General features: G+C 41.5%; 2 protein-coding genes across 5 annotated transcripts in view; one reads left to right on the forward strand and one right to left on the reverse strand.

Annotated features, from left to right (window-relative positions):
- LOC100740344 (epidermal growth factor receptor) overlaps positions 1-16,140 on the reverse strand; it is a 174,899-nt gene that overhangs the window by 40,873 nt on the left and 117,886 nt on the right. The window lies entirely within an intron of this gene.
- LOC112213031 (enolase-phosphatase E1-like) lies at positions 4,955-10,118 on the forward strand. Its single transcript, XM_024368417.2, has 2 exons — positions 4,955-5,189; positions 5,422-10,118. Exons 1-2 carry the CDS (start codon positions 5,135-5,137, stop codon positions 9,993-9,995), a joined length of 4,629 nt encoding a protein of 1,542 aa, XP_024224185.1. The 5' UTR covers positions 4,955-5,134; the 3' UTR covers positions 9,996-10,118.

Here is a 16,140-nt window from a genome sequence, read left to right on the forward strand (position 1 = left end):
GGCCGAAACGCGACACGCGGGAACCCCACCCAGGTGTGCGACGAAATGGATTGTGCCGGTCAAAGGGAGTCGAATCGATCGTCAATCAAGCTCCGAGACTCAGCGATAATTGACCGAAGAAGAGGGAGCACGCGGGCCTGAAGAACGGTCGGAAAAAATTAAGGAGAGGCGAATAACAGACGGCGACGAAGATGATGAAGAAGAATAAAGACTCGGGCTGGGAAAAAGGGGAAGAAGAAGACAAACAGGGAGGCGGACGAGGGGAGCAGTATCGTGCACGAAGAAAAAGAGGAGGAATAAACGCGGTGTAACGGTAAAGCCGGACGTGAGCGCGATTTCGATGCATTCGGACCAACGAGAGGATACGTTAAGGTATCTCGAGGATGCCCAATCTGAGATACGTTCCAAGGTACCGTCTCCACCTCCCCCGTAGCTCGACTGGTCCCATCACACAGAACCCTTTTACCTCTTTCTCTTTCTTTTCTCTACACGTCTTTCGTGGTATCTGCTCGCGAACGAGCTTTGATTTAGAACACGGCACAGTTGCCGCCGTCGGCCTGTGTTGTCCCGGCAAAAACGGCCTCTGCTTAACCAACTGAGAGCGAACCGCTGTGGTCCCAGCGCCGGTTCACTTTCCCACTGGGCCGTATATGGCTCAACATTTTATCTTCTACGGCTCTCGTAGCGAGGGATTGTATGATCAGACGCCGTAAAGGCGAACCCCGACCGGACCCACGACCCTCCCCCTTCTATCGCGATCCATCGTCAGACCGTTGGGCCATTTTCCCTTTCGATGCAAATCCCAACGGAGCAATTGCGCGTTATGCAATTTATGCTAAATCGAGATTGCCGTGATTCATGCTGCTATCGGATATTTTTCGATCGGCAATTTAGCATCCTGATAATAGCGTAGGAATTTCGATATTTGAATCTAACACAGGATCGTAATTTGCATAGAAACCTAGCGCGAAACGATATTCAAATTGCGGCTGAAGGAATTATTTTTGGAAGATTTGCGAGGAATTTTGGTTGGTTTACACATGCACCATGTTGATCGATGCGGAAGACAGAAGCTACTTTGAAGTATAGTCAAACAGTACAAAATTATGTACGAATTTGTCACTGTATATTTAACACTGAATATTAGCGTACCATTGATTATTACTTAAACCTGGTATCTCAAAAAGTACCGGAAATAAAAACTTGATTAGCGAGTCTCTTCTAAACGCTTCTAATTTAAATATGCATCATGTTTAGATTAGCTGTTGAAATTAAATTGTGGAATCTAAACGGCGTTTAATTATAATCCACTAAAGAAAACACGATGTTTGAAATCCATGTCTTTAATGGAGTTTCAATATTTGACGACTTTCGACCAGTTTCTAATACGATTTCCGATACAAAACTCCGTCGTTTGATCTTATCGGTTTTATACATTCACGTGTTACGCAAATTGTCGGGTATAATTAGCAGCCGCAGGGATCCGCGTCTATATGAAAAGCAAAACGCGGCTCGTGGAAACGGTGAAACGTTCGTTAAATCGTCGCAAGCTTCTTATTTGCGAAATGGTCCGGTTTGCGGCTGGGTCGAGTCCGCAACTTGCTAATAATGTTCGTGACTTCGTGATGGTTTTCAGTAGATCGAGCTGGGCACGAGGTAGCCGAAGGAAAGCGACGAAAAGAAAGAAAAGGAAACACTGAAAACCTTCTCGTGGATCGCCGCTCACGATCAGCCTGATCAGTAGTTCGTCTTGAGGAGAGGCTGCGCCGGTTCGTTCTCTCTGACCATGCACCACGATAGAATTTCAAGGCACGAAGTGAGTTGCTCCTCGCTGCTCGACCTCTGCACCTCGTGCAGCTCCAGATCGTGACTTTGCCCGTTCACGGCGAAGCAACGCTGTGGCCTTTCGTGTTGCACGTATCTGCCACCGCGAATCTCCCCGAGAACCGGTCAATCTCGCTGGAAGACTTTCGAATTTCCAAGAATCACCGCTCGCGAAACCGACCCGGCACCTTCGACCGCCAGTTTCGATCCTGTTCCCAGTGTGCCATAATAGCTGATCGACACGCGAAGCTTCGTTCGTAAACGACGTTTCGGAAGCTTTGACGAATTCTCTCTAAGCCTTAATTAAGGAACCCACTCGTGATTGGAGATTAAATTACTGTATTATAAAATTCAATTTAGTTTATGTAATAAATTTTTGTTTCATTCAATGGTACATCGTGGACTGTTATCGTTAATCTCTCCTAGAGTCTGAATTTTTATTTTATTATCGCGATCTAATGGTCGAAGCTTCAGTATCTAGTTGCAAAAATTTCGGCACTTTGTCTGTTGTTCGAAGCAATACGTTTTGTGTATTGTCTTATCAAGGAATAAGATATATAGAAGAAGAATACACGTGTAATATTTCATTTTCAGCGATATTAATTAACGGTATAAGAAGAATGTTCTGTACATAACAGTAAGTCATGTAAATACCACAGAGTGAAGGTTAATAATTCGGGATGATCCGTGAAGAATCACGAAGGGACAGCAGATCGAGGGCCGGTAATTAGTCAAATGAGCAAACGTTCTGACCACCTGTAGGGAAGAACTCGTAGCCCGAAATTATTGCCCGACTCGTGAAGTAGCACGTGATAAAGCAACGTAATGATAATAATTATTGTTATTTCGTCGCACGTGAGGTATATAAACTGCCTTCCTCTTCGTAACAGATTTTTATCAAGACATGCTAATTACTACACGTTCGCGCGTATGCGTACGATTGTCATCTTTGCAATTTTGACGAGCCGGTAATTTCGTCATTACCAGTCATTAAGTATCTTCTGAATTTTAAACAATAAGCGACGCGTTTTCATTATAAGACATTTATTACGACACGAATCAGTTTGCGTTGTGAAAGTGTGAACAAAGAAATTTAGGGAGAGGGTAGATATTTAATTTGTCTTTTTAGCTTGTGTCTTTGTATGAAATCGAATTTACATTGTTTATATCGAACTGTTACGAGCATACAGTTCGTTATGACACAATATCGAGTATTTTACTGATAACAATTTACGATAAATTTGATGTTCGTTGTGATCTTGTACGCAGGTTCTTATCAACAGACAATGCAAGCACTTCAAAATGTCAACATTTGATATTCAGGCCTTGGCTGCAAAAATTATCGAGAGTAATAACTTGATGAAACTCGAAAGAAAAATTCCGAATTCGTTATATCGTGATGTACTTGTTTTGCGATAATTTGATATATCAATGTAGCAGTTATTGTTCAACAAATGTTTGAACGATAGAAATAACTACACAGTAATTCCTTGATTAAAGAAAAATAATAAATTCCGTTCTCTCGAATAGCTTCCAGAAATCAATTCTTCCGTTTCCTTAATCGATTCTAAATCTCGTTAAATTCCGTGATAAATTGAATATGTTGTTAATATTTTCGAGAATATAGTATAGTACGCGACAAATTACCGAGAACGTAGCGATAGCATGAGCAACGTCGAAATGCCATCTGGACTTCGTGAAAGATCGATCAACGTGTAGTTTGCGCCGCAGGTAAGATTATATGCGGAACCAATCAGTGGTTTTACCTTTCCGGGTGCATCTTACGTTTGACATTTTCAAATAGAATGCAAATTGACGGTTACATTGGAAAATATATGTAGAGCCATAAGAGGATTATAGTTTTACCTCTATTCAATTTTGAAAAATAAAGGATGGTGCTTAGGATTAAGAAAGATATCCGTGAGAAGATCTCTTCGTATGATTTTTACGCTGGCTAGTGTAAATATGTAACTCGACGGCGGATTTTTACGTCGACGTGTGAATCAGTTGACTTTGCGATAACTTTCAGACGGTCCTAAAATGCGTTCACGTTAGTCACAGTTTGTCCTCCTGCTTGCGAATTGTTTGGCAGGAGCCAGAAAAATTTGCAATGTCACCTCTAAACGTAATCGAAGTATTTTAGTATACACAACTGTATTTATTTGTGTAATAGTAGATACACAACTACATTTTTCCATACGCTAGATCCATTATACAGTTATATGCTAAATAAATATTAAACAATTTAATTGAGTAAATATCAAATTCTACCAAGTACATAATATCCATAAATACTTCCACAAAAGAATTTCACGTGATCATGGACCGTTTTTCTCTACGCTATAACCAAACGATTTCACTGGGGTCAAATTTCTCAATTTTCTCTTCCTAGGAAAAATATATTAAAATGGAAACATCTTGAAATCGATATAAAATCAGTGTATTGCTCCAATTGTTTTCAACCGTTCTTCGCGATTCGTATCATGGATTACGTAGCATCGACGAAGAGAAAAAAGAGGAGGAAAGATCGCGAAGATAGGGGGGACTTCGATTCGTTGCATTGTGCCACGTCGAAGATGCCGGCGTGACTTTAACGCCGGCAGCGATCCTGAAAATCCTTATCCTGCGATCTAACCGCGCGAGCCTTCGTTGAGTTGAAAGTGCCGCCAGTACCATTTTTCGAAGTTTACTTACGGCGTGCAGTGACACAAAGGCATTGCCAGCGTGCTCGATCTTCGCGAATACTTAAAAAGACACTTACGAATATTTAAAATTACGATCGAAAATCGAAGGTTTAATATGAACGAGTATCGTGCATCTTTTTAATTAAAATGCTTTTTATTTCGAAAGGACAGAAAATATTTTTAATTTCTACGAAAGAGCAATTATCTTCGAAGTTTATTTGGGAATGGTTGTTCACGAAATGAAAAATATTGTTTAAAAGTGTTATTTTATATTTGAAAATATTATATAACTGCTATTCTGCGTAAAAATTATAGGAACATCTCTACAATATTTTACTAACGAAATATGAATGTATACATAATTTATTAATCAATTCACCGCTTGAAGCGATTCGACGAATAAAATCGAGATGTAAATTCCTTTGTTTGATTGGATTTTTCGTATAACCCGATTGACATTTCAACATGGTATATCGCGAGTGGTAGAAAGATCATATCAAAAACTTTCATTCTTTTTTTCGATTCGTTGTCAAAATTACGAGTAAAAATTTATGTATAAAATCGTCTACCTGAATTCTGAATTTTAAAATATTGAAATTAGTTTACACGGTTTATATACCTATACAATGAATCGTTTGAAATGTGTACTTGGTATTAACGTCCCTCGTCGGATACCATCCAGTAAGATTCCATAAGAATAATTATTCCCTATTGTAATATCTTTGCAGGTTTTCAAACATATTCGAACGTTCTTAAATACAATAATACAAATTTTCATATGCCCACGAAAAAATATTTACATTTGATATATAATTATAATTAAAATTTTCAATAAGATTTTCTATTTCCTCTTATATTTCTTTGCTTAAACGTCATCTTCATTATCCTAACTCGTAATAAATTATGTTCAAAGATACTGTGATACTGAAACAAGATGTCACACATATGTGCAAAAGGCAGAAATCGGATGTTTGTTTATTGGAGATGTCACCGTTTTTGCTATCACGAACCAGAAATATCAGCGACTTCAGGAATTTCCATTGCCCACAAACAAACAATGGAACGGTGTCGATGCAACAACACGGCAAAAAGATTTCGTTGGATGGAGTTTCTTCGGAAAAATGTATCCGAAAACCACTGATCTCGACGTGTCAAGTGAAAAGGCCATCCAGTGGTTGTAAACTACGCAACGTTGGGGAACACATGGAGAAATCGATAGATTTGACGAAAAAGGCAAATTATTTGGATGTTTCGAAAGAAATTAAAGGATCGATTCAGAAAGAACCTCGACCGTACGCGCAGATGATAGCCAGCTACAACGATAAAATGTATGGCTCGAGTAGTTCAGAGGTACTGAGGGACAATCTGAGTTCGGTTATGATCAATGGGATCCACAGAAGTCCATTTAGCACCGCATCCTTAGTCTCTTTAAAATGGAATAATAAATGTAAAGAAACTAGGAATACGAACATCTCAGACGTTGGTCTAAATGCCTTCAGCCAAGACGCTAAATTCAGTAGCGCATCCTGTGCGACGCGTTTTCATTTTCGATACGATGACAGGAGTCCGGACATCATGGCGGGGCACAGCAACGAGCTTCGCAAGTCTCTGTCGTACGCATCAATGATAGAAAAATACAGCAACGCGATGAATCTTGGCGTTGATAATTACGGTGGTACTCAAGTGTCTAAACGTAATATGTCCACGAAATTCAATCAAGTTCCTATGATTGTAATGAGCGACGAGGACGCAAATAAAAAACCAAGCTTGATTGCATCGAACAACGCAAGTGAAAACGTTAGTGGAAGCCAAACCTTAACCGAAGTCGAGAAAAACGAGGCGAAAACGCGGGAGCGAAACAATTGGTTAATGAAAATGGACGAAATAATAAAGGATCTGCAACGAATCACCGAGAAGGCGGATTCGAGCAGCAAATGGATGTTGCAGTCTGTGCAAGAGCGTGCCTATTGGTTGGACAGGGTGATGATCGCGCACAAAAAGAAGATCAAAGACAGAAAGGAGATGCTGGAAAAAGCGTCGGTTGACACTACCGCGACCGAACTCGCAAATTTTGACGCGATTCCTAACACGACGGTACAGGCCAACGAATCTATATCAAACGATGAAACTCAAAGTACCGTGCAAGCATCGTGGAATCATGGTCCTATAAAACCACCTGGTTCGAAACCACCTGGTTCAAAACCGCCTAGTTCAAAACCTCCTGCTTCAAAACCTCCTGCTTCAAAACCACCCGCTACAAAATCATCTTCGCAAACTGTAACTACCGATAAACCTTCGAGTTCCACGATAGACTACATGAAGCGAGAACCTGTGAATACCTCGCGAATCACGCCGACGAATTCGGTGAAGGAGCCACAAATTGAGCTCAGGATGACTCCTTCGCAAAATGAGTCTGTGGTATCCATCAACGTGGATGAGACGGCGACAAAAACGGCCGGTGGCAACAAAGAGCAACTCTCGGTTGTGATTTCCTCAAAGAGAAACAGAACTGACAAGATCGAAACGAGTAATACGAACGTACGTGCTGATTTCGGTTCGATGCAGATATCCATTAGCGAGAGTACAATACCAGTGAAGCAGATCGAATTTTCGATAAACGGGAAGCCGGTGTCGGAGTTGAAGAGCATCGTGGCCAGAGCGGATAAATTGGATGTCGTCAGTTCGGTGGACAAAGTCGAGATCAGGATTCCTTCGAAGGGTCAAAACATGGCAGCCGAACACTCGAGGAACATCACGACATCGACCAGCTCGAAACCTGTGTTAAACCTGCAGATTGCTGCGAAATTTAACGAGCCACGGTTTCAACAACCTAGAAACGCGGAGATGAAGACGGATCCTCCTCATATGTCACCTCCAACCTCACCTGTGACGCCTACGCCGCCCACGCCTCCAGCGCCTCCTGTAAAACCTTACAGACCGCAGAATATTTTCAGCCAGGACATCTCTAAAAGTGGAATAACGACGGGCAAAGCAAAGGAAGGCGATCTAGCGACGAAAGGTGAGCCAACGACGAAAACAACGTACATGGACGTCTCCGATGTGACAGACGTTAAAACGTCTGAGAACGTCGCGTCACAAATCGAAAACACTTTTTCTGAGAGCGGTATTCACGCTTCCACGCGCAAGGAAGAAACAATTTCAAACACCATGGACGGTGTTTCCTCGAATGCGGATCCTAATAAGACCATCTTTCAGAGTAACGTGAACGTACCATCAAATCCGAACGCACCATCGAATGATCGCCGTCAGCAGCCAACGATGAACAAAGAAGACGGGATATCTAAAAATCGAACACCTTCGAACGTGATTCCCTGGTGGTCCTCCGAGGATTCTTTCAAGAAGATCAGGAAGAAGGGTAATACTCCAAAGAATGTATCAAAATACGATCGTACGTCTACTATAACTGCGAGGGAAGGGAACGCAAAAGCGACCGCAAGAAAAGAAGACAAATCAAGTATCGACGTTTCACCAACTCAGCAACGTAGTTCCATCGAGTCTGCAAAACCTGACCCGCAGAAGATTGATAATCAGAGGGATATGGTAACGAGGAAACCAGTGACTAAACAGACAAACGAGCCTGATCCGATGATTAACTACGTTCGTGTGAAAAGTTTGCCGAGATGGGTGCCTATCAAACGTACTTCCGAAGTAAAAACAAGACCTGAAAACACGGGTAGAGTAGTAAAGAGAGCGAAATATCGCGTTAAAACTACGATTCCTTCTAGAAAAAGTGCGAAAAAGGAATTTGACACCCCGGTAGTTCCTACGGTTCGTTGTTCGCCAAAAATCGCTAAATACAACACCGTGTTTCCACAAAGCGTCAACGTAGAGAAGAAACGCGAAACAAAGGCATCGAATTCAAAATGGAAGACAGATCCGCAATATGTGAAGCCTGTAATCATCGAGCGCGTTGATTCGCAAACTGGGAGAGCAAATGTACAGAGTTCAAACACAGTATACAAAAAAGAGGAATTAGAAGGAAGTGCTAACAAATCTGCTGATGTTTCAGTGAAGGAGGAAAAGCGGACCGGAACAGACGGAACAGGAGGAAAGAATTTATCGACTAAAGCGACCAACGAGGACCTGCGAATTAAGGAGATTCTGAAGTCGATGAAACCGATCGAGAAAAAAAAGGACGGCACGTTGATCGATTACGGTGTGATCATACCATCGAGGAGCCCATCGAGAAACGTCAGACAGATTCCAAGAATTCTGAACAAAACCTCTGTTAATATCATTTCGAAAGAATCTATGCAGAATCAAGAGAAGATCGTTGAACCAGAAAAGGTTTCTTCCACGAAGAAGACGCTGATGGAACCGAAGAATTTGGTGGAACAGTCGAAAATTGTAGAACCAGAGAAGATATCTTCCGTGAAGAAAGGAGCGAATGATATTGCAAACACTGAGATAAAATACGCGGCGAATAAAATGGACAAACCCGAATTGAAGTTTCAAGATGAGAAGACGAAAAAAGAACAGAAATTTTTGTTTGACGTAAAGAAAGACGATTTTAACGCACGAAAAGATGCTACTTCGACGATCGAAGAGTTTAAAACTAGTATTTCTAACATAAATCAAGCCGAGAATGCTTTTAACAGAAATAAACAATCCCAACAGCCGATTTCATCGGTATCAGGGAAGTCTCCTTCGGAAGAAACTGTTTCTAATCGATCTTTCGAAATTCCAGCAGAAAAAGCCAACGATACGAAATCTTCATTGTTGGATAAATCACAGAACGTGTTTCCTGGAAGCTCCGTTATATCAGGCGAAACGCAAGCTTCTGAGAAGAAGGAATCAAAAGATACTTTAAAATCCGTAGAGCAGAAGAAAGCGCCATTAGAAGGAACGACCGCTGCTCCTTCTAAGATCTCGGATAAAACAACGAACAAGGTCGATACTCCTCCACTAATGGGGACCATTAACTTCCCTGGTTCACAAAAATCAAGCGCTAAGACAGTGAAAAGCGATATTGCACCGTCGAGGGAGGCCGCTGTTGATTTAAAAGAAGAAATCGAAAAAAATAATAAAACTGGCATTGCGCCGTTAAAAGACACTATTCATCTTCAATCTTTGAGCAATCAGGACAATTTGCTGAAGCTAGCTAACGCTGATAAAGAGAAAATAAATTCAGAATTGGCGAACCAAAAAGATAAGTTCGTGAAACTGAACGTGACGAAGAAGCCTTCGAATGGAGGAGGAGGTAATACAGGATCGAGTAGCCCTACGACAATTCCTACAGGACCTGCTGGTTTATCGATGCAGTCGGAAGATACAGAGTCACCCATTGGGTTGAAACAAAAGCAGGACCAAAATGCCGATATTGAGAAAAAAGATAATGGGAGTTCTGCTAATCAGGAACCTGGTAGCACGTACATGTTGTTCGTGGACAGGCCCGAGAAAAATATATTATACTCGTCATGGTTACAACGTTTCAGGAACAACTTTGACGATGATAAAACAGTTTAGAGTTTGAAGATTTTATCGTCGTTAAAAAGCTTCTAAATTATTTGCTGAATTTATCGCAGAATTTTATTTTAGTTTAAAAGAAAACATGTTCATATTTGACGCAGTGGACGTTTTTTCGTATGTCTTTTAGCTTTTGTACTTTATTGTGTTTTTTAATGCAACATTATTTCGTTATCATAACATGTTAATATATTTTTAATATAAAACACTGTCTACGATTTAAAATATCTTTATTCGTTATTACGTTGAGCCTGCTGCAGTCCTTTGATTATTTTCGAGTCAATGGTGCTCTTCTAATGTTAAAAAATATCACAAATTCGGAAATAATATGGAAGAATTATTATCGTGTGCATGATTTCTGATTTTAACTTTGTGCCACAGATTTCCTTAGAATATCGACTCTTAGAAGCTATCGTCAAAGGAGTGGAAGTTAAGCCAACGTGGCTAAAATGTCACACTGGTATTACTTTTTGTTTTAAAAATTAATATAGTCAAATGAATTGAATCAATTATTTTAATATTATTGAATCTGTCGTTCCATATTAGCGAGAAAGATAGAAAAGCATCCTTTGCGCGTATTACAAAATTTACACGAGGCGAAATGAGCCTTTAGGGGTTAAAATAAAAGTGAGCTGAAATACAAGATTGAAATGTAAATGTTCGGGGATCGCAATAGAGTTAAAATATTCCAAAAGAATCCAATCTCTCCCCATGCACAAAAAATATCGAACACCCATGAAGTGGACGGCCAATTTAATCTTAATTAATCGACTCTCAAAAAACGCGACCTTTTTTGCATGAACCGTTAGCATACGATCGAAAGCATCTCGAAGAAATGTAGCGAGGTAACATGGTTGTTTTCTATCCTCGATCGATCACCTCGACTCAGCTCGTACGTCGTTCACGCTCCAGGAACACATGCACACCGGTCCATCCACGTGCAATTTATCTGAGTACATATACATATACTCGTGTAATCGTGCTCTCTTGGATGGTTACAGGGGTAACGGAGAGTGACATGGCATGAGTTTTCAATGTTGCTTGCGCAAGAGTAATCGGCCAGGCTGTCCATGAGCATTTTACAAGAGGGGAAGAGAGAAACAGAGCCATGAGAGCGCGGAGTCCGCAGGATTGGGTAATTAAAATTCTCATTAAAGCCAGCGGCGGCATCTTGAAACGCAACGCGGACAATGGGGACTGGATCGAGGCCGCGGGCCCCTGAGGGTAAAATGGGCCCGGAGAAACGTGGTCAGAAGAGTGGGGGAAGGGAAGAATCGAGAAGAGGCAAGCTGGTGAGAGGCAGAATGGAACGGAGCTAACTGGCCATGAAGAAAGAGGAAACCCGTGCCGAAGTCTCGTTTACAATCGAGGTATCTCGAGGAGCCGAAACGCGGAGCAGCCCCGCGTATCGGGCTTGTTCTTCTGCGCCTCATAAAATACCTGATGCGTTCGGACATGCTTGTGATACGCTGTTTCGGGTCTCTGATGTTTCTTAACTGGTATGTTTAGATTTTAACTTTTGGGACTTATCTACTGTACATTAACTCACCGATAGATTAGCACGTATATGTTGTTTTTCTATATGGAGATCACAGGAAAAAGAAACACGGCAAGATACATCTTTCGTGTTTTATAGTTAAAGAAATCAAATGCTGAACGCCGTAGATTGAAAACTTCGTGAAAGATTCGAAAGTACGGAATATGTCATTTACATTTAGAAATTCTTCTCCTCAGAAATAACCCTATACATTTTTCCCTTCTTATTTACCAATATACAAAGATTTATATTTAGAATTCAATCTATAACTGTAAAACATTCCAAAACTTCCATAAATATTCCCATGGAATTATTCTACCCTACAGCACGAACGTTCGCAGCGAAACACTGCAATCACTCTGAAAACAACGGTGTAAGTAAGTACGTACGTACGTTGTTTCGGTCGCGTTTGATTAAAGCAGCGCATGTTACCGTGCCATTTCAATACGGCAGTTGGAGCAATCGGCGCATCGCCGCGATACCGGTCATTATTCGAATCTGGCGGCGGCCGCCAATTTTGGCCGTACAACACGGAGCTCAGTCCGTATTGGGTGGAGCAACCATCATTGAGGGCGCCGTTGGTTCGTGCCACGTCCTGAAACCCGTCATTACACACGCGTTTACTGCGCGCATAACCCCGTTCTGGCAGGTTGCCAGTCATTCGAAGTAATGCGTCCGGACAGGCCGAGGTTAAGCGAAGCTTTATCGATGCTTACACGCTGTGTGCGCCTCGTCTCTGATCCCACAAGTGGTGAAACCATTGACGATCACGACCATTCTCCCGCCAACGAATCGATATTCAACGAATAGAGTCGATCGTTCCTGTTAGCGAACGTGAAATCGCCAATTCTTCGCATCCTGAAGCTTCTTGAGTAGCTGTCACGGTAACGTGGTGGATACGCCTCGATGGAGAAGCATTTTTATCGTCCGTACTATTCATGGAGGTTGCGGTTGGACAAAGATTAGCGTGCCTTGCGGTTAAAGGGAGTTGAAGTTCAGGGAGAGATTTAAACACCGCTGGTGTAGATAGCAATCTGATCGTGAGCAGAACGATCGTTGCACGTCATCGTGATCAGAGGAAAAGTGATAATTTTCTTGTCGAAAGATGGTATTGGAAATGCGTTAGTTTAAGCGGAATGAGAGGGTTAGTTGGAAATAGCGAAGAAGTTTGATCCCTCTTGACTGCCAGATACCATTTGGACAATGGATTCGGCTTGAAAAGAGTCAATAATCACGTGACACGATTATAGGCTGAGCAAAATTTTTCCAATTCCGATCTGCGACGCTATCCGAATGATAAATCTATTAAAAATTCAATTATTACGAGTCAACTGCAACTTTGCAAATTATCAACAATTTTACGAAATGCTCTTTCCAAAAACGGACCCATACAACGCGTTACGTTCAACGCGTACGATCTTTCCACTCCATTATACGAAAGTAGCAAGGAAAAATGATCACCAGCACCATATCTCACAGAATCGTTCTTTCATTATTCAATCTTACGAATCACGCGGAGATGCGCCGCCAGTTAACAGTAATGACAAAGCTCGGTTAATAACAATAGCGAACGCACGCTAGTCGAGTCATGTATGAACGTATTCGCTTCTCATCCGGCATTCACGAATGAATCGCGATTGCGAAACGTATGGTTGGCGAGTAACAATAAGCGAGGTTCTCGAAAGACGATAAGGCGCGCTGATTATCAAGAGCAGCCCGGGTCCGGCATCGTACATTCAGGAATGTAGATGAGGTCAGCCTCCTTTCGGCCTGCATTCATCACGGCCCTGAGCGTCCTTCTCCCGTGGTCCAGCTTCTCCTCGTTTTCAATCCTCTTCTTTTTTCTTCTTTATCCTTCCTTTACGACCCTTCTTCTCTCCTTTTGCGTCGTAACGAAAGCTGATCTGACCCCACCAGGAGCTGGTTCATCCCTGGCCGGGGCCTGCTTTTTGATTTATCGTTACGTTGCTCGTAGTCTGTTATAAATATCCGGGAACAACCTTCCTTCTCTTCCCCGTTCGTCCATCGGTCACCTACTCGGCGGAAGAGATACCCCGCTGGCTTTTCCCGTTCAACCTTGAACGCGAAAGCCTCGAAGGCTAAGCTTTCCAGGCCCCCTTCGTATTCAAAGGATCGCACCGGTTGGAAGATTGATCATCTGACGCTGTACTTTTCGGGCGTGAGGAAGCGTGGTGCTCGAAACGCCTTCGAGACAAGCGGCGTTTTAAAAAATTATTCGAGTTGGTGGAGCGTCGTTGGAAGAAATGAGGTTTTTTTTTAGATCACGTTAAGCGTTATATTACACGTTTAATTTTTTACGTTAAAATTACAGAAGGAAAGAAGATGAGGAAGCGAATCTAGATAGAATTTTATAACTGTTCGATCTTTGAATTTTTAAATGTTTCGATATCTGCAATTTTTAGTTGTTTTTAATTGCATTTGAATTTTCTAATTTCTCTGAATATTTCAACCTGTTTTATTTCCTAGCTTTTTCTCTTCACTTCCTACACGCTCCTTTTACGTTTCCCTGCTAAAAGCGCAATATCAACTAAACTATCTTTCTGCACATAAAAAGGTGACCAAAGAATTATTCACACTCCGTAACAGGTCCTTCCAAATGTGAACATTACCACACGTATCAATTTATTCCTCTCACGTAAAAGCATCAGTCTTGTTTCAAGCGTCGATGTCATCCTGCGACTATTTTAGTCAGCGGAGGAAACCGCACGCGCAACGGTTTCTTCGCGAGAATCCCCGCACGAGATTCAGGGTTCGAACTGCAAGGTCGACAAGGCCCCACCATCGGCCAATTCTATGCTTCCCAGCACTCTTTGTTTGTTTTAATTATGCACCGTGCCACCTCGTCAGTGCAGCTTTTGTTTTATTCAATTTTCAATCGCATCGACCTTTCGTTCCTCTTGCGAAACGTCGAAGCTTCGTCGGGGTTCTTCCGATCAACGTTTCTGACATTTTTATTTCTGTATCTAACGTTACTTGGAATCCGGTAGCGCATCGTGTTTCTGCGAAGAACGTCTCCAGATATGTCGTTGATAAATTATTTACAAGAATCGAGCCGGCCTTCGGCAATCCTCAGGGATTTTCCTTATTACTACATACGTGTGCGTTATCGAGCGATACATTTTTTTCACGAATTTCTATTTTTTAATCGTTGACATTATAGAAGAAATACGAGCGGTTCTATGCCACCAACTAAACGATGAAATCTTATAGAATAAAATAATTAACAGATCGATGTATTCACCGTATAAATACTATGATATATGTATATATATATTTTTTAAGACGATCATAGAGAAAGAAAAAGAAAGAAATACATAGACACAAAGAGTGGATATAAAAATCAAAGGAACAGAGAATTACATTAGGAGTAACTATCGCGAGATTAAAATTTTACACGAATTTCAGCATACGAGACCGATAGATTATAAAAGCTATCACCACTATGTATCCTCTGTGCATCCCAACTAACCAACAATTTTTAATACGGAAGAAGAAAAATTTTCGGAGAAATCAAAGAAAAAAGAAAAGAGAAAAGAAAAAGTCAGATTCACAGCGAGGCGCATTACCAGTCAACTTTCCAAGAATTATCGGCAAGAAACGGGCCGCGAGATCAGTATGCCTTGTACCGAGAAAGCAGTGCGGCAAATACCTCGTCGGTATTTGCACGTACAATACATACAAACGCCTGGAAGCTGCCTCGACTCTGTATTCCACGATATTCCGTGCGTACCAGCTCGGAACAACCGATCGATCACGCGTGCTTTTTACGAGGTCCTTATTAATCGTATATTATAATCCTGCTCGACGAACCGGAGAGATTTATCCGACCTTCCCTCTCTGTCTTCTTTTCTTCGCGTCCTAACTCGCTTCTTCATCTTGCCTCGTTGTATCCCCCTTAGTCTGTAATCCTCTCCCATTTCTGCAGCAGCGGATTAATTATTTTTCTGCGACCACGATGGGCCACGAGTGTTCACGGTTGTTCCTGTCGATCCGTTGCGACGCTTGCTTGCCCATAATCCTCTGGCATCCTCGAAATACGCAGAGGACCATGCGATTCGAAGCAAGAGGACATCTTCCGAGTCTCTTTTCGTGTTATTTTGCATTCCAACGAGTCTCCATACTCGATTTTCGTCTCCATACTCGTCTTCCTCGAGGTACGAAAAGTGGCTTTCAAGACCCTGTTTAATCCGATCGAACGAGAAATGGAGATCGATTCTGTCGGAGCTACACGCAGGCAGTAAAAAAAATGACGCGAGAGAAGAAATGTCATTTTTGTTGTTTCTTTGCAATTCTGCAGTGTTCTTTGACAGATTTTCGAAGCAATATGTTTTGTATAAGTCATTTGACATATACATAAAAATTTCGTATGTTAAATGTTCAGGTACTTCCGTGAGCGACTGTATTTTAAATCGAATTAAAGACCATAAATGGCTCAAAAGAAATGATGAAAGCCCGGCTTTGAGATGATAGATAGAACATTTTAACTAAAGGGAGTACAGCAAGTTTCTTGAGTTTCAGATAGTAACGAAGAAATTCTTATTGATTTGTCGTTTCAATTTTTTGATAAATATCTTCTGGAAGCTCGAA

The sequence above is a fragment of the Bombus impatiens genome, unplaced genomic scaffold (genome assembly GCF_000188095.3).
Source record: "Bombus impatiens unplaced genomic scaffold, BIMP_2.2 scf_0442, whole genome shotgun sequence".
NCBI lineage: Eukaryota > Metazoa > Arthropoda > Insecta > Hymenoptera > Apidae > Bombus > Bombus impatiens.